Genomic DNA, 18,259 nt, shown 5'->3' on the forward strand with positions numbered 1-18,259 from the left:
AAAATTAATTCCTCACTAAATCAAATATCCAGTCCATATTCTAATGCCCACACCTGCCTCATGAAGGTTCCCCGCTGTGTATAAAGGGATTATTTATGCCTTTAGAGATATTTTATTGTGCTTTAGGTGAAAGTTTACACAGCCAATTATGTTCCCATTTTTAAATTTTTTGTGTGTAACTTGTTCCATGACACAGATGAAAACTTTTACAAGGTGTCCGAATTCCCATCGTCTCTGCTCTGCGTGTTGTATGTGCACTGCTCTGGCTGCCCTCCCTCTCGGAACTTCTTCTCATCGTTGCTTTTGGGTCAGCGTGGGCCATTTGGTCTCGTGCAGGGAGCACAGCACTCTTGGGCGATCGTGTTTATTTTATAAGCCAATCTATTATTTGCCTGAAAAGTGACGTCTGGCAGTGGCTTCAGAGTCAAGTTCAGAGTCTCTTAAGGTGATAATCTCAAGGGCTCTTCTAGTCTCTGTTGGGCCAGTAGCTGTCACCTATTTTAAGGCATTTCAATTTTGTTCTACATTTTTCTCCCATTCTGTCTGGGACCTTCTAGTGTGTCCCTTGATAGAAGAGTGGGTACTGGTGGCTGGGCACCATCTGGTTTTTCTGGTCTCAGGTTAGAAGAGGCTGTGGTTCACGTGGGCTGTTAGCCCGCACACTAGTTTCTTCTTTGATTCTTTGGCTTTATTCCCTTTTGCTCAGGAATCTGTTTCCTCTTACAATCTCTCTCTCTCTCTCTCTCTCTCTCTCTCTCTCTCTCTCTCTCTCTCTCTCTCTCTCTCCATCTTTTACAAAGTAGGATACAAACAAGACTGCAATTGATTAATCTCTCTTTTAAAACCCCGCCAGGCTCCCCTTCTTCCACCCCTATGTCTTTCTCTGGCTCCGGAGTAAGCCTTGACTGCATTGAGGAAGCTTGGTCATTTGCCCCTTAGGGTTTCCATCATCTGGGTTTTGCTGTTGGCATTGCTGTGGTGTCACTCAAGGCGCCCCACTGCTCGGTAAGGGAGAAGTCGCCCCCCCGGGCGAGGGCTTGGACTGGGTTCAGCATCGGGTTTGTGGAGCTGCCTGTCTCAGGTGTGCAGGGCACTTGGAAGGGCGCTGGGGACTCCTGGGTGGGGGGTGACGAGGCTGAGGAGCCTGGCAGTGACCGTGGAGAAGGAGGCAGTGGGATGGCTGAGGGACAGAGAGGGATGGTGAGGCAGGAAGAGGAACTGGGAAGTCCGAATAGATAGCGCCCAGGGAGGAGGAAGAATAGCAGATAAACTCCTTTATTAGTTTTAAATGCCCTTGGAAAGAAGGCTCTTATTTCTATTTGCAGGATCATAGAAGTGGGTTTCCTCACTTCTTGTCATGCGTCCTTTCAAATATATAGAAAAACCGGAATAGTGCAATGACCACCCCCACTGAATCCAGTCATTAACCGGGTCCTGCATTTGCTTCAGCTGTGAGGAAGCGCTGGCCTGGTAGCCAGGACATTGGTGGTGTGACCTCATCGGCAGTTCTAGTCGAGAAAAGAGCAGGCGATTCGCCTAGAAAACTCCGGGGGGTGGGGGGGTGTCTGTTCTGTCACCTGGAGCCATTATGACCCCGCCTACCAACAATGGCCATGAATCACCATGGTGACGTTGCTGCTGCTAGTGTTGGGTGCTGCGGCCCAGAGGGAGACCCTGCGGACCCTGCACCGTCCTTACAGTCGCTCCCGGGCTTGAGCCTGTTGTTGCAGCCACCGGGAGGGTCTGCCCCTGCCGAGCCCAAGCTCTCCTGACAGCACGTCCAAAGTGTGCGAGATGAAGTCTCGCCAGCCTCGCCTCCAAGGAGCATCGGACCGTTCTGCTTCCAAGGCAGATCTGTTTGACCTTTGGGCGTCCGTGGTACTGTCAATATTCGTCTCCAGCCCCATAAGTCAGATACTTCAATTCCTCTTAGGTCTCCCTGAGTCATCGCCCAACTTCCCACGTGTATGAGGTGACCGAAAATACCATCGCTTGGGGCAGGTGCACCTTAGTCCTGAAAGTAACATTATGCTTTAGAGCGGTCCTTCATCTAGGGATAAATAAATATATAGAGCTGCTTCCACCCCGAGCAGCATAAGGGTTGCAGACATCACGATCCTCATCCCTCGACGCGTCTGCATGCATCTCCTGAAGGTGGGGGTCCCCTCCCGGACCATTGGGGCTCCTGCGGAAAGGATCAGAAAGGAGCAAGTCCCCAGCAGAGGCCGGCTGGTGTTCATGTACTCCTGCTGCGCCTCAGGCCTGGCTCCCAGCTGCACACATGTTCTCTCACTCGATCCGCAGGACCACAAGGAGTAGTCAAGCAGTCTCCCTACTTACCAGAACGAAATTGACTCAGAGAGGCCAAGTGACTCACCCAAGGTCACACAGCTTTCTAGTACTGAAGTCAAAGTGGAGCTTGACTGGAACCCAGGGCTGTGCATTGACCACTGGCCCTGGAAGAGACCTTTCCCAGGTTTAAGGAAGGGCAAGGATACCTCTCTGGCTTTCTGATCAAGGCCAAGGTGAACTAGACCTTCAGCCTAACAGGCTCTGCCAGCTGTGCTGTCCCCTTGGCTTCCTGCCCTGGTTTCTACGTTATCTTTCTTTTCCGAGAACATTTTGTTGTTTGAAGAAGGAGCCAGCTCCGCGTCCCCATGTTTATGAGCCAGGGCCCAGAGCGGAGGGAGGAATGGCCTCAGGTCACAGGATGGTGACTGGAGGCCAGCTCCCGCGGGCTGGGCCCTTGCTGCTTTGTCAGGCACAAGGCAGGCTAGCTGGCTCCCAGGATCATCTGGCCTTCACTTGACCTTGGCAGCCTTTCCAGAGGGACAACTGCAGTCTAAGGACTGGACCTGGTGCTGCCGACAGACTTGGTCTACAGCCCAGGCTCTGCTACTGTTTGCTGGGTGGCCTTTGGCAAATGGCTTAGCCTCTCTGGTACTTAAACCACCTCTAACCCACCTGCTAAGTTTGTAATTTCACAATTGTGCACCGTGCCTGATATGTAGTAGGTGCCCTTTAAATATCTCCACCTCCATCTTCACCTTCTTGGAAGGCATGGCTCTACGAGTGCCCTGGGTTACAAGTTGGGCTGCTACCCTCAAGGTTAGCAGTTCAACACCACCAGAGAAAGATGAGGCTTTCTACTCCCATGGAGAGTTACAGCCTCGGAAAGCCACGGGGCGGTTCTACCTGGTCCCAGAGGGCTGCAGCGAGGCAGAATGGACTGGAGGCCAGTGGATTTGGTTGTTTGCTAGATGTGCATGTCATGAAGTCCATCAGCCGCTGTTTGTGGAGGACCTGCCTGGGCATGTCTTTGGCCTTGACGGACAGTGGTGAGCAAACAGAAGCCACCCGTGTCCCTGAGGCGCTTAGGGGCCGTGGGGGTGGGGGTGGGAGCAGAGGCCTGGCTGCTGGGAGAAGAGCAATGGGGTGGGCACTATGGGGTTTTCAGAGCACTGGTTAGGATCTGACCCAGGCAGGGAGGACTTCCCCGAGGAGGTGACCACTGAGCCAAGCGCAGTGAGAAACGGCACGGAGGAATGGGGTGGAGGGATGCGATGTGAAAGGAACCAGGCCACCTGCTCGGCCTGTTTCCCCACCCGCAGTGCGAGGTGCCAGCGCCCCTGCTGGCTGGCTGAGGACTCCCTCCGCGCTGGCGGCATTGCGGGTGAGTCTGGGCCCTCCGGAAGGAAGGCTCACTTCCTGCTTTTCTCTCCCCAGTGTTGGACAAGTGGTGAACATCAAGGCCAAGGTGAACCGGGCCTTCAACTCCAGCATGGAGGTGTGTGGGACACTGCTGTGGGTGCATGCGCATGCTGGACTCTGCCGCTTCTCCAGCCAGAGCTCCCCGGCTCCAGGGCCCAAGTGAAGGAGGCTGAGTTCGGAAATGACCGACAGGGGCTGCAGGATCCGAAGGGCCATCCTGTCCAGCACCCAATAACACAGATCAGGAAGCTGAGGCCCAGAGAGGGGAAAGGGCTCACCTCAGGCCACTAAGTCACCTATGTTCCAATGTGGAACCAGGCATCCAGATTCCAGATTCCAGACATTCCCAAGGCCCCAGCCCCGACTTTTTGGCAACCAGGTAGTCTCAGGAGTGGGCGAGGATCCGGCCTCCGCTGCCTCTTGTTTCCTGATCTGTAAAGTGGGGAAGTGATGTCCGCAATGCGGGCTTGCTGCAGGTGTAGCGGGAGGATTCCGTGAGGATGCACAGGGCTCTGTGATCATGGGCTGAGCCTCTCGGGGACTGCAGGCTCCAGTAACTTGACCCAGCCAGGTGGCCGGGGCCTCCTGAGGATCGCAGATCCCTGCCTACGGCCCCGGTGGTGGGAAGGACCCATCCTTTTACTGTAGCTAATATCACGCTACCTGTGTGGGTGTCCCTGTAAGGTGCAAGGGAGCCCAGGTCACGGAGAGGTTATGTGTTGGCCTGCTAACGTCAAGGTCAGCAGTTCAAACCCACCAGCTGCTCCAGGAGAGAAAAACGGGGCTTTCCATTGCAGTCAACAGTGCCTGTCTCCGAGACTCACAGGGGCAGTTCTGCCCTGAAAGGTCAGATCGCTGTAGGGTGGCAGCGACTTGATGGCAGTGAGTCGGGGCTTTTGGTTTGGTCAGTGCAAACAGCTAAGCATTTAATGACCAACTGAAAGGTTGGGCGTTCAAATTCACCCAAAGGCACCTTGGAAGAAGGTGCTGGCAGCTCACGGTGAGTGCGCACCAACCTGGTTCTTCTCTGAAACACAGGGCCCTCCAGGAAGGGGGATTGACTCGGTGGCCACTCATCTGCCTACTTGAAAAGCCATCTCCTAGACACGTCGTCCTATCTAGCCTCTCAGTAGATATCTGTGTGGGTGGACAAGGTGGCCCCATTTTACAGATGAGGAGGCTGAGGCCCAGAGAAGTCAAGTGACTGATCCAAGGTTTCCCGAAGAGTTGGTAGGCAGTACCAGACCCTGCCCTGAATCGCTTAGCCTCCACAGTTGAGACAGAAATCCTGGGGTCCTGCCCCTCCTGAGCCTGGCTTCTCACGCACCGGGCCCCATCCCCTTCAGGTGGGCATCCAGGTGACCTCTGAGGACCTGTGCTCTGAGAAGCAGTGGTCCGTGTGCAAGGCCCTGGCCACCTTTGTGGCCCACCGGGAGCTCTCCAAGGTAAGCGTGGCACTTGGCTGCTGGGTGCGTCTTGGCCACCGGTCCTTGCACTGAGAGAGAGGGCCTGGACCAGGGGGTGGGAGCAGAGGTACCAGCACAAGCTTGAGGAGAGATTGCAGCCAGGAATCCCCAGTCCCCAGAGGAAGGCCACCCACTGCCACCTGCCCCAGCATCCTCCCTTCTCTCCTTTACCCCACCTGCTGTTTTGGGCTTCTTCAGGCGCCCCCGTCCTCTGTGTCTTTACCCAGGCAGCTGGGGCAGCTGAAGGAGGAGCGGGAAGGATCAGGCCAGCAGGAGGCAGGGGAGTGGGATAGAGGGGGAGGAGAAGACCGAGGACCCACCAGCAGCTCCAGGTGGGGACAGGCCCTGAGCCCTCTCGGGACGGCAGTCCTGAGCCCTGCCCGCCCGCCACCCTGTGGGTTGGCTGCAGGTGAAGCTGAAGCAGACCGTCCCTCACACGGAGGAGGAGAAGACGGAGCACAGCGTGGCGGCCGAGCGCCGGCGCATGCGGCTCGTCTACACGGATACCATCAAGGACCTGCTGGCCAGCTTCCCCATTCAGGACGGTGAGCAGTGCAGGCCTGCCTGAGGGAGGGCAGTCGGCATCCTGCACGCCCCTCCACTTGGGTTCCTCGCAGGGCAAGGGGAGGGGGGCGTCTAGGTAAGGGGAGCAGCATGGACAGTGGACAGCACACACATGGCTGGGGTGCTGGGAGCCACAGCACTGGGGGGCGGGGTAGAGTTGAGTCGACCCAGCAAGAGTGCCTCCTCTGGAACCCCCGCCCGCTCCTCAGAGACGATGACAGTTAACCTGCTTGGGGCTTCTTTCCAGAAGCTTCCTCAGCCTCCCAAGCATCGGCACGTATTATTTGGTTGTTGCTGTGTGCCCCCACGGCGACTGTGACTTTGGGACAGATGAGGATGTAGGGTTTCCTTGCTGCCCTCCGTTGGGAGCAGAATGCCTGTGGGTCTTCCCCCCCCCCCCTGCCCCCGGAGCCGCTGGTGGGTTTGGACAGGTGACCCTTCCATTTTCAGTCGAGTGCTTAAACCGCCGCACCAGCGGGGGTCCTCAGCCCCCCTCCCCACTCTCTCTCTTGAAGAATCATAGCATATTATTTATTTACTTTGTTTGAGATGAGCTTGTTTCTCTCTCTCTAAACCAAACACGTCCTTGTGTTTGGGGGAAACTCTCACCCGCCCGCAGGGCCCATCACGTATGAATTCCGTCCATCGCCCCGGGTCCACATGCCCTTTCCTCTCCCCGAGGCGTTCAGTGTGTCCCCCTCCAGCCCTCAACTTTCCCTGTCTTTGCTCTTGAGTCATTGGTGACCTTTGCTTCGTATTGCTGGGTTTTAAATAGCTCAGACTTCTCTTTTCACCGACCAACAAGGGAGCATACCATGATACACTGCCCCATCTCTTGACCCCCCCCCCTTAAAATAGACCCTGGCGATTGTTCCCTGTGAGATTGTCCCCCAAGTCTGCTTGGGAGTGGGTCAGGCTCAGACAGGTGGGGAAGCGCGTGCCTGACGAGGCACAGTGGGGGAAGGCCCAGAGGAGAGACTCTGGGCTTCTGGAACGGTCCCCAGAGTGTCAGTGTGTGGGCCCCCTTTTCTGGAACAGCCAGGAAGTGGTTTTCAGACCTTTTAAAGTAGCTTGGCTTCCCAGAGTGGGAAGAGGGCCGGTGGACCCCAGTGAAGTGGCCCGAGGCCCCCTGAACCCATGTGTGTGGTCATGCTGGGTTGAGAGGGCCTGGTCGGCTGCCCAGCTCTCCCCGCCCTCCCCAAGGAAGGAACTCGCCTTCCCCCGTGCTCCATCCATTCCCCAGCAGCCTCCTGGTCACCCTCTGCTCACAGCCCCCTGCAGCTCCCTGCTGTCTCAGCCGGGCACCGCTGACCACTCTGCCTCGCTGTGCTGCCCACAAGTCCAGCTAAGCCAAAGGCTTCACTTCTCTCTGGATGCAGGTCTTGGCTCAGACTGTCCTCAGGCTTCCTTCCCTCCTAGGGCATCTCCAAGTGGCTCGAAAGCCAAGTGATATTACTCCCCCTGCGATGGGCCCTCCTGGCAACCAAACTGCCCTAGAAGATGGCAGGATGGGGTCGGGGCATTGGTGCCTGCCCCTCTGAGGACATTCTCATGCCACTGTCCCCAGGGGCAGGGCAGCATCAAGGCAGATGTCTCCTGCATTTGTGACTGTGATCTCAGTTCCTCTTCCAACAGCCCTCCCAGGACCGGGTTGGCACCACCTTTGCCCCCACTGCACATTTCGTTGAGCTGGGGCACACCTCTTGGTAGCGGGCCACTGAGTCAGTCTGTGACTCATGACAACTCCGCCCCCAACCAAACCCCAGCTATCAAGTGGGTCTGATGGTCACAACCCTATAGGCCAAGAAGAACTGCCCTTAGGGTCCCTGAGATGGTAAACCTTTATGGGAGGAGACAGTCTGCTCTTTGCTTTTTTTTTCTTCCTGTGGAGCAGCCGGTGGGCTTGAACCACTGACCTTGTGGTCGGCAGCCCAATGCCCAGCCCACCAGGGCTCCTCAGTGCTATCAATGGAAGGACGCGGGTGAGAGGTAGGGACCTTCTCACAGGCCCCCCTTCCCTGGTCAGATCTGGAGAGCCGAGACTGCAGCAACATGGTGCCGGCCGAGAAGACCCGAGTGGAGAGCGTGGAGCTGGTCCTGCCCCCACACGCCAATCACCAGGGCAACACCTTCGGGGGCCAGATCATGGCCTGGATGGAGACCGTGGCCACCATTGCAGCCAGGTGTGGGGAGAGTGCCCTGTGTCTGCTTCCCCTCCCCCTTGCCCTTTGCCTGTGACCTCTGGGAGAAACCCCAGCTTGGTGCTTCGACATCTTGCCTGTTCTGCTGGGGTGACCCAGGGCTTTCAGACCCTGCGAGCCTGGTGGGCCAACCTGTCTGTCCTCCACAGCCTGCCTGGTGAAGGCCAAGCCCTTGGCCTCCCCTTGGCCTTGCCGGCCTGCCCTCTCTTCCTTCTGCCTTAGACTCCCCTCAGACTAGGCTGTAGGCCAACCCCCACGCCTGTCGTCGTCCCTGGGCCTGGGCACTTTCAGCCTCTGCTCCGGTCTAAACAATCAGTGTCCCTCTGTAACACCCCCTCCCCTCTTGCTCCTGCAAAAACCCTTCCCACCTCCCCTGATGGTCCTTCTTTGGGGGGCGAAAACCGCACTTTCCTTCCTTAGCCTTCTGTGCGTCTCCAGGGCTTGTTTGACCCTAAACACCGTGTTTAGTGTTTTCATAGTTTCGACTTTCATTTACTGGTCATCGTCCTCATGCCTCCCTGACCGGGGCCGGTCCTCCTTTGGTGGCTAGGGAAGTTGGCCCTGTGTGGAGGCTGGCCTGGGGGTTGGGGTGGGGGATCCCAGGCAGCCCCCAGCTGTGAGTGCCCTCAGATCTCAGATGAGGAGTGAGCCCAGGTGGCCAGGGAGGACTTCCTGGAGGAGGGACACAGTTTGAGTTGGGGGCGGGTGTCCTTCCAGAGATAAAGCCTTGTGCTGAGGAGGGAAAAGGGGATGGGGAGGCCCACCCCTGGCTTTGCTCCGTCCCTCCACCCGAGCTCCCTCCTGCCCGTGCTCATGGACTGCAGGGTGGGGCAAATGGGCCATGGGTTCTGCTCCTCTGGGCAGAAGTGCCCCTGGGTTGGGTGGGATGGGTGGGCAGAAGGTCGGGCCTTGGGGTGGGAGCAGGTCTGACCCAGTGGCTAAATCACTGGGGGCCTTCCTCCAGCCGCCTGTGCCGTGCCCACCCTACGCTGAAGGCCATTGAGATGTTCCACTTCCGGGGCCCGTCCCAGGTTGGGGACCGGCTGGTGCTCAAGGCCATCGTGAACAACGCCTTCAAGCACAGGTGAGAGGCAGGGCTGGGGGGTGCTTTGTCTTGTACCCACTGGGAACCCTGACCCTACAGACCAGGGCTGAGCTCCTGCCTGCCCTCAGCCTCATGGAGATTTGGGCTGGGCTGGTAGCCCTGCTCTGTGCTTCCCCAGCCCCTGGGCTGCCTGGGGCGACAGCGTGCCCACGAGGGCCTCTCTCTCTCCTGCCTGGGGCACTGAAGGTGCTCAGATCCCAGGGCCCCCACCTGCAGCGTCTGCTGTTTAGCACGCCCACCCATTTCCTAGAACAACAGTTAGTCCTGCTCCCTCTCCCACCGGACCTTCGGAATAAATTATGGTCCTCACTTCCAGGAGCTCGGACTTTCAATGAGGGTCTTTCCTGGAGCATTTAAGGATCCCAGTGTAGTGGTTGGAGAAGGTGGGGCTCTCGATTCCTGTCAAGAGTCCAGCCTTGGCCATACTGGGAGGGTGTGAGGGAGGGTGGGGGTAAAAGGGGGAACCGATTGCAGGGATCTGCATATGGCCTCCTCCCTGGGGGACGGACAACAGAAAAGTGGGTGAAGGGAGACGTCGGACAGTGTATGATATGACAAAATAATAATAACTTATAAATTATCAAGGGTTCATGAGGGAGAAGCGAGCGAGGTGGGAGGAGGAAAAATGAGGAGCTGATGCCAGGGGCTTAAGCAGAGAGTAAATGTTTTGAGAATGATGAGGGTAACAACTGTACGAATGTGCTTTACACAATTGATGTATGTATGGATTATGATAAGAGTTGTATGAACCCCCAATAAAATGATTTTAAAAAGCCTTAAAAGGCAGAACGTAAATACTAATGGGCAACATTCACTTTTCAATAAAGGATGCTATTTAAATTAAAACAAAAAAATAAAGAGTTCCAGCCTTGGAAGCTCCCAGGGACAGTTCTACCCTGTCCTGTAGGGTCGCTGTGAGTCAGCATCGTCTCGATGGCAGTGAGGTTAGTTGTTGTTGTTGTTGAGGCATTAAAAGTAAGGAAGGGTGGCCCCGTCTCGTACTGGCTGCAGGACCTTGGGCAGGCTACTAACCCCATGAACTTCAGTTCCTTTAAGAGTGAAGTGAGGCTTGCCACCCTCACACCACCGTGAGCACTCCAAGAGTGTGAGTAGCTGAGACACGATCTCTTATGGCCAGCTATTGCTGCAGCTGGCCACCTCCACCTCCACCCCCATCTCCACCTTCTCCTCCACCTCCACCTCTACCACCTCTACCTCCACCACCTCCACCACCTCCTCCACCTTCTCCTCCACCACCTCCACCTCCACCTCCAGCTCCACCTCCACCTCCACCACCACCTCCTCCTCCACCTCCAGCTCCACCTCCACCTCCACCACCACCTCCACCTCCACCTCCAACTCCACCTCCACCTCTACCTCCACCACCACCTCCTCCTCCACCTCCAGCTCCACCTTCTCCTCCACCTTCACCTCTACCACATCTACCTCCACCACCTCCACCACCTCCACCTCCACCTTCTCCTCCACCTCCACCTCCACCACCTCTACCTCCACCACCTCCACCTCCTCCACCTTCTCCTCCACCACCTCTACCTCCACCTCCACCACCTCCTCCACCTTCTCCACCTTCTCCTCCACCACCTCCACCTCCACCACCTCCTCTACCTTCTCCTCCACCACCTCCACCTCCTCGACCACCACCTCCACTACCTACATTTCAAACTCCACCTCCACCACCTCCACCTCCACCTCCACCTCCACTCTACCTCCACCTCCTACTCCTCCACCTCCTCTACCTCCACCTCCATCACCACCTCCACCTCCTCCTCCACCTCCTACTCCTCCACCTCTACCTCCACCTCCACCACCTCCACCACCTCCACCACCTGCACCTCCACCTCCACCACCACCTCCACTCTACCTCCACCTCCACCTCCACTACCTCCACTCCTCTACCACCTCCACCACCTCCTCTACCTCCACCTCCACCACCTCGACCACCACCTCCACCACCTACATTTCAAACTCCACCTCCACCTCCACCTCTACTCCACCCCCTCCACCACTTCCACCTCTTCTACCACCTCCACCTCCACCTCCACCTTCTCCACCTCCTCCACCACTTCCACCTCCACCTCCACCTCCATCTCCACCTTCTCTACCACCTTCTCCACCCCCTTCACCTCCACTTCCTCCACCTCCACCTTCTCCACCTTCTCCACCCCCTGCACCTCCACCTCTACTTCCTCCTCCACCACTGTCATCATTGTTATGGCTTCCGTCTGGCAGCAAACACACACTTGGGCTATGCTGGGGACAAACCGTGACCCCAGAGCCCTGCAGTCCAGCTGCTCTTCCTGGTGGGCTATGAGACCAGGGTCCAGTGCCAGCCCATCTGGGCCGTGGTCTCCCCACGCGTCAAAAGTCTGCCTCTTGGCATGGTCGCACTTCTTCAGAGAGAAGCGAGTATTAAATTAATAAAGACAGCGAGACGTGTGCGTGAGGAGCCCAGCTGGTAGGGCCAGCGCTCTGAATAGCAGGTAATGAACTCGCCACCCCATCCGCTGTTAGCCAGCGAGGCCACGGATGTACAAGTTTGCAGACCCCCCAGGGGTGGGGTGGGCTGGGTGTGAATGGTTAACGGGCATGTGGGGGGCTCCCGTCCACCCAGCGACACCTGGAAGAGAGGGCTGGCAAGCTCCTTCAGAAAAGCCAGGCCCGGCGGCCGTGCGGAGCACAGTTGCTCTCTGACGCCTGTGCGTTCCATCGGAGCTGGAGTGGGCTTCCTGGTGGTGGTGGTGCACACAGTGCGTGTTCTGTGTCCCATCCAGTGGGGCTCAGCTCTGAGCCGCTGGAAGCACTGCAGGGGGTGTTGCAGGGGTGTCTGTGGCGCCTGGAAGCAGCACCCACCCCTGCCCCGTCCCCGCAGCATGGAGGTGGGTGTGTGCGTGGAGGCTTACCGCCAGGGGAACGAGACCCAGAGGCAGCACATCAACAGCGCCTTCATGACCTTCGTTGTCCTGGGTGAAGACGACCAGCCCCAGACGCTGCCCTGGATCCGACCCCAGGCCGGGGTGAGTGAGCGCAGTGCCATGCATGCCCGTCGACTCTCGGGACTCTCTGCCCAGGAGCCGGGCTGCCAGCCCAGACAGGCCCCTTCCCTTTAAGTGCCCTGGAGGGACCTCCGTGGGGCTGCCTGGCTCCCGGTGGGATGCTGGTAGCCAGGCCTCTGCCACTCTCTAGCTGCTAAAACCCACCTAGCGGGTGCCCTCTGCAAGAGTCAGTCCCCTGTGTGCCGTGTGCAGCCTCTGGCTCGCAGGGCTGAGGGCTACTGTGTGATACCGACTGGGGCTAGTAGCCCTGGGCCTGGCCAGCCTGGGTGCCCTCCCTAAGGGGCGATGGCATGCAGAGGCTCTGGGACGAGTCAGAGACGGCGTTTGGAGGCCGTCTTTCTAAATCGTGCTCCCATGGGCCTCTTGCGTTCCAGACCCAGGGGGGTGTGCCGGGGGGTTGTTTCTAGGCCCAGCCGACTTTAACCTTGAAGAGGTTGTTACCTCTCTTTTGTAAGGTCACTACGCTGCCTAGCTGACTCACTGAGCTAACCACCGGTTGTGAGAAACCCAGGCTCCACAGCTGGAAGCTGGGTGGTCAGGGGTGGGTGGTAGGTGTGGAGGGGTGCGGAGGCTTGCAGGTGGGCAGGTGAGGTCGCAATTTACAAGGTGCTTTCCACTGACTTCTGCCGTCCAGCCCTTGCAGACAGGGGCGAGATGGACACTAGAGGTGGCGATTAAGACTGCGGGCCACAAACCTGGCCATCTGGTTCTGATCCCAGCTCTGCCCCTTACTATCGCTGTGACTATGAACAAGCCACTTCACCCTCTGTGCCTCAGTTTCCTCTGCTGTAGAATGGGCCTTGGAACAAGGCAACCTTAGAGTGCTGTTCTCTGGAGAGGCCTGGCCCTGAGCCAGCACGGTGCCCTCCATGCGCCCTTACAGAGGAGGAGCAGGGGCCCAGGGAGGGGCTGTGGGACTCCCCAAGTCACCCTGAGTCTAGGAGGAGCTGGAGCTCAGCCCCTCGGCCTGTTTCTGGCCACTGCTGAGCAGGCCTTCCTCAGAGGTGCTGGGGTGGGGAGGCAGGCTCCCTGTCCTGCGCACAGTGTGGTCTGTCCCTGCTTCCCTCCTCAGGAAGGTGAGCGGCGCTACCGAGAGGCCAGTGCCAGGAGGAAGATCCGCCTGGACAGGTGAGGGGCCTGGGACACTGGCCTTTTGCCAATGCTTCTACCTTTGGTGGTGCTGTGGACTAAGCATTGGGCTGCTCACCACAAGGTTGGTGGTTCAAATCTACCTGCCACTCCGTGGGAGATAAGTGAGGCTATCTCGCCTGTAAAAGCTTGTGGAAGGGGTCGCTGCGAGTTAGAACAGAGGGCTTGGCAGTGGGTATGGGGCTTTGTTTGGCCTCTTGTCCCAGGCACCACGCCAGGCCCTGCAAAGACCGTGGCTTGTTTCAGCCTTGTTACCGGCAGTCTCACGGCCCTGATACAGGTGGGGATGCTGAAGACAGAGGGCTTAGTTCGGTGGCTTGCTCAGAGGCGCAGAGTGATCTGCAGAGTCAGGATTTGACTCTGGCTAGTGCTAAGTCCTGTGTTTGCCTGGTGGCTGGGGTGCCCAGTGGGCAGCTGAAGAAGGGTCCCAAGGAGCTGCAGTGTGCCCACCGCAGGCGGGCCAGACGTCACATGTTTGCAAGCGCTGAGGACACACGAGGCTTCAGGAGCCCGTGTCAATGCACACCAGTCAGCATGGGTGGGGCATTTACTACGTGCCACGCCCTGTGACCAGCTAGGACTACCAGTCTACTTTACAGATGGGCACACGGAGGCACAAAAGCACAGAAGCCTGACCAGGGATTTCCCTGAGTGGTGCTAACCGCTCGCGCACTTAACTGCTGACCAAAAGCCAGTCGCTTCTTTAAAAACCAGCCGTCACCGAGGGCACAGTTCTGCCCTGAGGCACACACGCAGGTGGGGGCACCATGAGGTTGAGGTTAAGAAAAGCCGTAGCCAGGTTGGGGGCAGCTGAGCTTTGAGCTCGACACCCTTCCTCCCCGTCTCGGAGCTGCTGTCGGGGCTCTGGGCTGAGTTGGGGTGTTCCCAGGCCCCTGTGCCCACTCAGGCTCCCTGGCTGCCCAGGAGAGTGTCTTGGCACAGGGTCGGCCCTCCAGCAGTGTGGTGAAGAGGGACAGGGTTCCACGCTGCCCTCCTCCTCTCTCTCAGGAAGTACATTGTGTCCTGCAAGCAGGCGGAGATGCCCCTTTCTGTCCCCTGGGACCCCTGCAACCAGGTAAGGCCTACTGCTCAGAGGGGACATCCCTTGGGCCCTCGGGGGCCTCCCCCACTATCCTTGTCAAGTGGGTCTGGGGCAGGCAGTTAACCAAAGGTTTTCCTGAGTCCCCACTGTTTGGCATGAGGCTGAGGCCTGAGAGGAAAATGACTCACCCAGGGCCCTACAGTCTAGCCAAGCCTCGGCCTCCTTTCCCAAAGCCCAGGGCTCTGTCCAGAGTATCTCCCCCAGTCACCATCCAGGTTCTCCCCACACTAGCCCAGCGGGGTTCACTAGCACAGGGCCCACTGAGGCTGGGCGAGGGCATAGCGCTCTGTGTGCTCCCCAGGTGTACCTGAGCTACAACAACGTCTCCTCTCTGAAGATGCTCGTGGCCAAGGACAACTGGACGCTGTCCTCAGAGGTCAACCAGGTAGCTGACCTCTCCTCACCCACCTTTTCCTTTTCTGAGCAAAGCCAGCATCCTTTGTCATGGTAAGAAGTAACCGGTAGCAAGCAACAGAAAGTCTCAAGCCACCCAAAAGGGATTTCTGGAAATGAATTGGGGGATGGTGGATCCAGCCCAGTGATAGACAGCTACCTGCACAGGACATGGAATGACCAGCCAGAGAGGCCTCTCCCCCTTCTCCTTCTTGGCCCCCTACCTCTCACCTCCGCTGCTGTCTGCCCAGCCATGCCCCCTTCTCCCTGCTCCTCTGCTGACCTGCGCCCCACCACTGGCTCCCTGAGCCCTGGGGCAAGTCACTTCCCCGCCTGTTGACACTCCCCGTTGGACAACACCTGGCTTTGAGGATCCATTGTCACCACTTCTCAGGCCCTTCCATGGGGAGGCTTGCGCGTGTGTGTGTGTGAGATTGATTGATTCACAGTATACAGTGGCAGGCCCAGGTTCTGGTCCAGTCTGGGGAGGGGGCACAAGTTGGAGGCTGCTCTCTCCCCGACACAGGTGCGCCTGTACATCCTGGAGGACGACAAGTTCCTCTCCTTCCACCTGGAAATGACTGTGCAGGTGGATGTGGCCCAGGCCTTCCAGCTGCTCTCCGACCTGCACCGGCGGCCAGAGTGGGACAAGCACTACCGGTGAGGGCAGGGCCCTGGGAGCAGTGATTTTTCAAACCAGGGTCTGCAGGGCTCTGAAGGGGGCTTGGGAAAGAACTGTGGGTGGATGGGGCCTCTGGGAGAGTGGGCAGGGCTCTGGGACACCCCCTCCCAGGCTCAGAATGATTAACTGTATGGCCAAATTGCTGACCACCAAATACCCAGGCTCTTCTTATGAATGTACAGGGCATGTGTGCTTCTTCAACACGGTTGACAATGAGGCATGAAGACCTGTGCTCTTATAAATACATTTGCTCCCCCATGGACTGATTCCTCACAGGACTGTCATCTTGAACCTTGCCAAGGAAGAGAAACAGGCTCTTAGGAAAATCGCCAACGTGACAGTGTTTAATGGAGGAATCTATCACTTTTAAAGCTACTCCCTGCTATGCCCTGCACCCTAAGTCTGGGAGCAGTTCGTTGATTGCTTTGTGAGTGGCTTTTTCTAAGCCCACCCGCGGGAGGCTCAGCTGAGTATTTGGAAATCCAGAGCTGGGCACTTGGCTCCGCCCCCCCGTCCCGCCTGCAGCTGTGGCTAACTGGGCTTTCTGCCTAAGCCTTGTTTGCACAGAGAGCTGTGTTGCTTTAAAAACCCCAGTCTGGGTGGCCTGGGCCCTGGGTGGGGAGGGCTGTCTATTCTAGTTGCCAGAGTGGTGGCTTATAGTGGATGTGAGGGTGGGAGGAGCGTGGCACATGAGAGGAAGGCCTCTTGGAGAGACACTGAAGGCCAGGATCAGATCTTGACACTTGGTAGGATTGGTGGGCAGGTAGCCCGAGGGAAGAGTCCAAGATGGCCGATGCCACATCACCCAGCCTTCGGGAGTTGAACCTGAGAGGCCAGGCACACCTGTGTAGGTACCTGGTCATGTATGTGCCTGCCACATGTCTGGGCCCTGCTTCCTTACTGGCTCCATGACTGCGGGCAGCTCTGTGCTGAGTCTCCACGTCCCCATCAAAGTACACGCTACCTGGGGCTGTGGCAGGACTGGGCACACTGCTCAGAGCAGCCGTGCAAGGACCGCCCTGTCACCTCTGTGCCTGGGTCGGTGTGCGCACCGGTGCCTCCCTGTGCATGCACTCGTGTGTGTGTTCACTTAGGACCCAGGTGTCACACATGTGCCTGTGTGTGTGAGCAGTGCAGGGGGTGCAGCATCACCATGGAGATGGTGGGGGGCGGGGGACTCTGCTCCTGCTTGGAGCTGGCTGACCCTGAGCTTGGTCCCCCCACAGGAGCGTGGAGCTGGTGCACCAGGTAGACGAAGATGACGCCATCTACCACGTCATCAGCCCCTCCCTGGGCGGCGACACCAAGCCCCATGACTTTGTGATCTTGGCCTCTCGGCGGAAACCTTGTGACAATGGGTGGGTGCCTACCTGCTGGGGACAAGCAGGGTGGGGACAACAGGCAGGGTCCTGTCATCCATGGGGTTCCAGGTACCCTCCCGGACCTGAGTCATTGCATAAAATGGGGGTGAGCTCCCCATCCTCCCACCCGTCATGGCCCTCTCTCCCTGGGGTGGCTGCCTTGTCCAGACGGTGGATAGGGTGTCCCTAGGTGCCCACCTCCTTGGCCCCTGTGCTCAGAGCTCCATACAGCTCTGTACTCAATCCAGGGGGCCCCAGCACGAGGAAGGCACTCCCCTCCCCTAAGGTCACACTTTCATCTAGAACTCTGATCACAGCGGGCCCTGGTGAATCCAGGGCCAAACCTACAGGGGAGGGGAGCCTTGGTGTAGTGGGTTATTCCTTGGGCTGCAAGGTTAGCAGTTCAAACCCACCAACTGCTCTGGCAGAGACAGGTAGTGCTTTCTGTTCCAGTAAAAAATAAGTCTTAGAAACCCACGAGGCCAGTTCTACCCTGTCCCAGGCAGGATGGCCAGGAGGACCAGTGACTCACAGGAGCCTCCCTCTGGCCTGAGGCCGGGCTTCCTGTTTCAAGACCCTTGAGGTGGGTATCCATGCCAAAGCCTGGGCAGAACTGACCCTGGCCTTCCGTGGCCGATCCCTCCCCCCCCTCCCCATTTGCCCCACAGGGATCCCTATGTCATCGCACTGAGGTCGGTCACACTGCCCACACACTGCGAGACGCCCGAGTATAAGCGCGGGGAGACCCTCTGCTCAGGATTCTGCCTCTGGTGTGAGGGGGACCAGCTGACCAAGGTGAGCCCTCCTGCCCGCCCGGCACCACCCCACACCCACTAGTCCTGAGCCAGCCCCCTCCAGCACAGGGAGCAGGGTGGGGAGGGTCAGGGTCGAGAGTGGGCCCTTGTAAGTCCTGGTGGAGTCGTGTTATGCGTTTGGCTGCTAACCATTGCAACGAGCCTGCTGAGGGAAAGATGGGGCTTTCTGCTCCTGTAAAGAGTTGAGCTCACAAACTCGTGTGTGTGTGTGTGTGTGTGTGTGTGTGTGTGGCAGCAGGTGGGGGGAGGGGTTCATCCTGTCCCCTAGGGTTGCTGGGTCAGCATCAGTTTGGTTTGTGTTTTGGACGATCTTAGTGCAGGGCAGACAGGCTACAGCCTGCTCTTGGAGAAAGCCGTGCACTTGGGCTTTGATCTAAAACCCCAGGGCCATGACTTTACACAGAATCCCCTTCTCAGTCTCCAGGCACCCATGAACTCACTGTGGCTCCGAGGGCCCATAGCACTCCCGCAGGGCTACCTGTGGTGACTGTGAAAATGTGGGGGTGGGGAGCAGGGAGGGTGGGGGCACCGAGGCTCCCCTTCCTCCGCCCAGAGCTAGTCAGGGCCTGCAGCTCCCATCCAGCCCAGCAGGCCGTAAACACCAATCAGAAGGTTGCCGCTGAGTCATGCCTGCCT

General features: G+C 58.1%; 1 protein-coding gene across 4 annotated transcripts in view; it reads left to right on the forward strand.

Moving 5' to 3' along the window:
- ACOT11 (acyl-CoA thioesterase 11) overlaps positions 1-18,259 on the forward strand; it is a 60,279-nt gene that overhangs the window by 37,503 nt on the left and 4,517 nt on the right. For all 4 annotated transcript variants that reach the window (XM_075556624.1, XM_075556634.1, XM_075556643.1 and 1 more), the window contains exons 4-15: positions 3,727-3,787; positions 5,058-5,156; positions 5,587-5,722; positions 7,768-7,924; positions 8,907-9,026; positions 11,938-12,082; positions 13,194-13,249; positions 14,279-14,345; positions 14,674-14,757; positions 15,292-15,425; positions 16,674-16,805; positions 17,477-17,603. In XM_075556624.1, coding sequence (XP_075412739.1) covers positions 3,727-3,787; positions 5,058-5,156; positions 5,587-5,722; positions 7,768-7,924; positions 8,907-9,026; positions 11,938-12,082; positions 13,194-13,249; positions 14,279-14,345; positions 14,674-14,757; positions 15,292-15,425; positions 16,674-16,805; positions 17,477-17,603 — 1,318 coding nt within the window. The remainder of the gene's footprint in view (positions 1-3,726; positions 3,788-5,057; positions 5,157-5,586; positions 5,723-7,767; positions 7,925-8,906; positions 9,027-11,937; positions 12,083-13,193; positions 13,250-14,278; positions 14,346-14,673; positions 14,758-15,291; positions 15,426-16,673; positions 16,806-17,476; positions 17,604-18,259) is intronic.

Source organism: Tenrec ecaudatus, chromosome 1, assembly GCF_050624435.1.
Source record: "Tenrec ecaudatus isolate mTenEca1 chromosome 1, mTenEca1.hap1, whole genome shotgun sequence".
Taxonomy (NCBI): domain Eukaryota; kingdom Metazoa; phylum Chordata; class Mammalia; order Afrosoricida; family Tenrecidae; genus Tenrec; species Tenrec ecaudatus.